The following is a 5,460-nucleotide window of genomic DNA, read 5'->3' as shown; positions in this document are numbered from 1 at the left end:
CCCGAGATGAGGATTGGGGAGGGCAGGGAGGGGAAGCAGGGAGATCAAAAGCATGGATGAAGAGGAAGGTCTAGAGATGGGTCTTGAAGGTGGCAAGGGAGGGGGCGAGGCAGAGGGACTGCGGGATGGAGTTCTAGAGGGTGGGTGCAGAGTGGCGAAAGGCCCACCCGCCGATAGTGGGGCGAGCAAGGTGGTGGACATGAAGCAGGCCGGAGCGCGCTGAGCAGAGGGAGTGAACAGGGTGGTAGTGAGTTAGGAGGTCGGAGAGGTAGGGGGGAGCATGACTGTGGAGGGCTTTGAAGGTGACGACCAGGATCTTGATCCTCTATGTGATGGGAAGCCAATGGAGTTGGGCAAGGATCGGGGTGATAGGGTCCCAGAGCCTAGTGCAGGAGAGGACATGGGCTGCAGAGTTCTGGATGATCTGCAGCCTGTGGAGGGAGGAGTTGGGGAGGCAGACAAACAGCAAATTTGCATAGTCGAGCCTCGATGTAATGAAGGTGTGTATGAGGGTAAAATATAAAATTGCATTGGCATGGCGCCTTTCATGTCGGAAGGACAACAACAACAAGATTCCATTTATAGAGCACCTTTCACGTCGGGAGGACATCCCAAGGCGCTGGATAGTCAAGCATTTGGATCCAACGTGGGGTTTGGGATCAGGGAGGGTAGAGTGCAGGAGGGTGGCTGAAGGCTTATGGAAGAGGAGGTCAAAGAGGAGGTCTTGAGACGTGCCTTGAAGGAAGCAAAGACAAAGCGAGGCAAAGGGAATGTAGGATGAAGTTCCAAAGGATGGGGGCAGAGAGGCTGAGGCCTGACTGCCAATGGTGGGGCGGGCTGGATAGGGGACGTGGAGCAGGCCGACAGTCACATTTGCCCACTTCAAGAGTTCACCTTTGTGTTAACATGCACACTCATTATCGTTACTAACGATATACAAATCTCAAAACCCATGTTTTGAGGGTGAAGGTTGAGGTCTCAGACATACTGCTGTGATCCTGCTTTGTGGGCAAGGTCCTTTGCTTTCTCTGTAGCTGCCAGGGCTGTTTCTTTCGCTTTCTCAGTTGCCTCTTTGGCTGTCTCCCTCAAAGTTTTTGCAGGTGTTTCACCTGAAATGGAGCCATTTTATTCAGTTAAGCAATATCTACAACAGCTGAAATTGCAAAGAAAACTAATGTGCATCATAACTCAGCAACCAAATGGTGCAAATGCCTAAACTGGATAAATTACAAGTTGTGTGGGCTTCGGACTCCCTCTGATAAGCCATACCAGCTGTTGATTGCCCTCTGTATAACAATCCTTTTTGAAGTTTGTCTGAAATTTTAGCTAGTTGTAGCCCTTTGTTCAGTCCAACCAGATTACCACGCCCTCTGGTGTAAACTTACTCAAATTGTAATTTGAGTAACTTGGCCGAGGCTCCACTCTAGCCTCGGCCAAGTCGTCCTTCTACTCCAGGATAATCCTGGAGGCGAAGAACAAACCCAGGCTACTGTTTTCCACCACAACCCGACTCCTCCGTCCCCCCCGCCACCCCGCGCAGGTCATCTCCTCCAACCTTCACTGCGAGGAGATGCTGGATTTCCTTGAATCCAAGATCAAGGGAATCCGCTCCGCGGTCACTTCCCCTCCAACTTCCACCCACCACCCACCCCTTCCCTCCCACACTCCAACTCCTACCCATCCTCTCCTACACACCTTCGTACCCGTTTCCCCACCCTCTGTCACTGAACTCATCCTATCCCTAAAACCAACCACCTGCTCCCTTGACCCCATCCCCACTCCACTCCTTATCTCCCAGCTCCACTTTCTTGCCCCACATATCACTGACATCATCAACCTGTCCCTCTCCTCTGGCTCTGTCCCCATTCCATTAAAAACTACCATCATCTCGCCCACCCTGAAAAAACCCTCCCTCCCTTGATGCGTCACAGCTATCATCTCCGGCCCATCTCCAACCTCCCCTTTCTCTCCAAGGTCTTGGAAAGAGTTGTCGCCTCCCAACTGCGCTCTTTCCTTTCCACCCATTCACTTTTCGAACCCCTTCAGTCAGGTTTCCGTGCTGCCCATAGCACAGAAACTGCCCTGGTCAAGGTCACCAATGATATCCTGACCATCTGTGACCAGGGCTCCCTCTGTCTCCTCGTCCTCCTCGACCTATCGGCAGCATTCGATACGGTCGACCACGCTATCCTACTCCACCGCTTGTCCTCCCACCTCAACCTTCAAGGCACTGTCCTTGAATGGTGTAGGTCGTACCTTTCTCACCGTCTTCACTTTGTCTCGACGAATGGCTTCTCCTCCACCCCCCGTACTGTCTCATGTGGTGTCCCTCAGGGCTCTGTCCTCGGTCCCCTCCTCTTCACCCTCTATATGCTCCCCCTTGGTGACATCATCCGCAGACATGGAGTTAACTTCCACATGTATGCGGATGACACCCAACTCTACCTTTCCTCCTCTACCCTCAACTCCACGACCACCGATGTCCTGACAGCCTGCCTGTCCGACATCGAGTCCTGGATGAGAGACAACTTTCTTCAGCTCAACGTGCGAAAAACCGAGGCCCTCCTGATTGGTTCACGTCAGCGCCTCCGCACCTCAGGCGCTGACACCATCAGCATCCAAGGCTGCACTCTCCAACTCTCAAAGCCAGTCAGGAACCTCGGCGTTTTGTTCGACCCTGAGCTGTCCTTTCTCCCTCACATCCGCACCACAACTGGCACCGCCTTCCATCACCTCCGGAATATCGCCAGACTACGCCATTACCTCACCCCTCACGCTGCTGAAACCCTGGTTCACGCCTTTGTCACCTCAAGGCTGGACTATGGGAACTCTCTCCTCGCCGGCCTTCCCACCACCTCCCTCCACAAGCTGCAGGTCATTCAGAACTCTGCAGCTCGTGTACTGTCCCGCACCAGGCTTCAGGACCACATCACTCCCACCCTCGCTCGCCTCCACTGGCTCCCCATCCCCCAGAGGATTGATTTCAAGATCCTCATCCTCACCTACAAGGCCATTCACGGCCTTGCTCCCTCCTACCTCTCCAACCTACTATCCCCCTACTACCTGCCCGTACCCTCCGTTCCTCTGGCTCCGGTCTGCTCCACGTCCCCCGCCCCAACTGCCCTACCATCGGTGGTCGGGCCTTCAGCCTCTCAGCCCCCAGGCTCTGGAACTCTATCCCCCAGTGCCTTCGCCTTGCTTCCTCCCTTTCCTCCTTCAAGGCCGGTCTCAAAACCTTTCTCTTTGACCGTGCCTTCAGCTCCCCTCTCGACTCTCTTCCCCCTCCTCGCTCCCTCCCTTCCCTCCCCTCACCCTGACCATTTCTCACCTCCTCGCTCCCTCCCTTCCCTCCCCTCACCCTGACCATTTCCCCGCTGCTCGGGTCATGACTCAACTGTGCAGCGCCTTGGGACGTCCTCCTGACGTGAAAGGCGCTTTATAAATGGAATCTTGTTGTTGTTGTTGTAATTGGCTCATTGTACTTCCCTAAATTTGTCTGTTTCCAATAAAGAACAATGATTTACCAATACCAGTTCGTGACTCGGTTTACATTTCAAGTGGAATGAAAGTGTTTGAATTTTGCACGTACCTTGCGTTCCAGCTAGAACGTACTCAAACCCTTTCAAAGTTTTGGTGACACTGTTCTTAAAGCGGGCCAGGCCACATTCCTACAGGAAAAGCAAAGATTGAGGAATAAAAATCACTTGCAACACAGCTATTACAATTCACTTAAATCTGCTGTGTTCTGTCAATCTTTTGTGCTCATTGAGGCAAGAATTGTTCAACTTAAATCTCTCCACTCGCCTGTATAGCTCTCGAGAACCCGGATAGATTTGAAGAAATCCAGGCTTCCCGTTTGATTTGAGTCCAGTTGTTATTTTCAGAACTCATTCCATACACACACCTCTCCTCCACCATCTGCAACAAGATAGCAGATGTAGACAACAGGGTTGATACTTCTCATTGCTAAATAACACAAGAAATCGGCTGCATTTTTGGTTCTTTCTATTTCCACCTGGCCTGCTCAAGAGTTGAGATTCATGATCTTGTATTCCAACATTCTGTTCTGTGTGCTCCTGAATACAGGAATTTTCCTAAGTTTTAAAGTACGACAACAACAACTTGGATTTATATAGCGCCCTACATGCCGGACAGCATCTCAGAGCGCTTTACAGTGACGGATCCCGGGGCCGAGCCAGGGGGAGGGGGAGGAAGGTGACCAAAGGCGCGGTCGAAAAGAATGGTCTTCAGCAGAGACCTGAAAATGGGAAGGGAGGGGGCGAGGCGAAGGGAGTGAGGAAGGGAGTTCCAGAGCCTTGGGGCATAGTGGCTGAAGGCATGGCCGCCGAGGGTGGAACGGAGGACTCGAGCCACAAGGAGGAGGCCAGACCCGGAGGAACAAAGGCAACGTGCATTGTTTTGAGGAGAGAGGAGGTGAGAGAGGTCGGGGGGTGCAGAGGAGTGGAGGGATTTGAAGACAAGGGTGAGGATCTTGAAGTCGATTCTCTCTGGGACAGGCAGCCAATGTAGTCTGGCAAGGACTGGGGTGATCAGGAAGCGGAGTTTGGTGCGGGTGAAAATGCGGGCGGCAGAGTTTTGAATAATCTGGATTTTGTGGCTGGTAGCAGATGGGAGGCCGGCGAGGAGGGCGTTAAAATTGTCCAGCCGAGAGGTGACAAAGGCATGGACCAGGATTTCAGTGGCTTTCGGAGAGAGGTATTGGCGGAGACGGGCAATGCGTCGGAGGTGGAAGAAAGCGGTGCTGGTGAGGGACCGGATGTGGCGGAGGAAAAATAATTGGGGGTCGGATACCCCGCAGGTAACCAGGTGAGAGCGGGAGGAGAAGCTGTTCGTGCAGATGTACTGCTGGCAGTTTGTGAGGTAGGACTCGTGTAGTGGGAATTTGGAAGATAAGCAACAGGAGATACATGCGACAGACCTTTACAAAGAAAAAAGAACCCCAAAAATATAAAACACTTGCAGTCTCCCAAAGGATTAGTTCTCAGATTAATGTGAAACACAGCCACACAGTTCTGCAAAGTGCCAGACTCTGCCGAGTTACTGAAGTCAGTCAGAGAGGAAAATACTTTTTTATTTTGGCTCAGCTTCCCTGGGCTAGAAGAGAGGTAGAAAAANTAAACCTTGGATAGCATTCTCATTGGTGATCTATTCCTGCTGGGAAGTGCATGATGAAGTCAGGATCTGATTCAACTCTGATCTCCCTCAGTTGAACTGCCAGCTAAAACTTGGTCTGATCTGATGAATGCTGAATGACTACTTGGGTTGAAGCACTGAGGGATGTTTGGCGACAATCAAGCAACCCTACAGCATGAATAAAAACCTTCAATAGAGGGGGAAAATTCGATAGGAAAAGAACTTTCCACTCTGTAATGATTTGATGTTGCAGCATTTTAGAATATAACGTACAAACTGTCTAGAAAAGCAAATGTAGAGGTAAAA

General features: G+C 51.6%; 1 protein-coding gene across 1 annotated transcript; it reads right to left on the bottom strand.

Moving 5' to 3' along the window:
- Positions 1-834: 834 nt before the first annotated feature.
- On the bottom strand, positions 835-4,017 carry LOC103172303 (PRELI domain containing 1a). The gene is made up of 3 exons (XM_042346736.1): positions 3,805-4,017; positions 3,590-3,668; positions 835-1,109 (listed from the first exon to the last, which is right to left on the bottom strand). Exons 1-3 carry the CDS (start codon positions 3,916-3,918, stop codon positions 979-981), a joined length of 324 nt encoding a protein of 107 aa, XP_042202670.1. The 5' UTR covers positions 3,919-4,017; the 3' UTR covers positions 835-978.
- Between the last annotated feature and the right edge of the window lie 1,443 nt (positions 4,018-5,460).

The sequence above is a fragment of the Callorhinchus milii genome, unplaced genomic scaffold (genome assembly GCF_018977255.1).
Source record: "Callorhinchus milii isolate IMCB2004 unplaced genomic scaffold, IMCB_Cmil_1.0 Scaffold1510, whole genome shotgun sequence".
Classification (NCBI taxonomy): Eukaryota; Metazoa; Chordata; class Chondrichthyes; order Chimaeriformes; family Callorhinchidae; genus Callorhinchus; species Callorhinchus milii.
The sequence above is the reverse complement of the archived record's forward strand: the minus strand, read 5'-3'. Positions and strand labels throughout refer to the sequence as shown.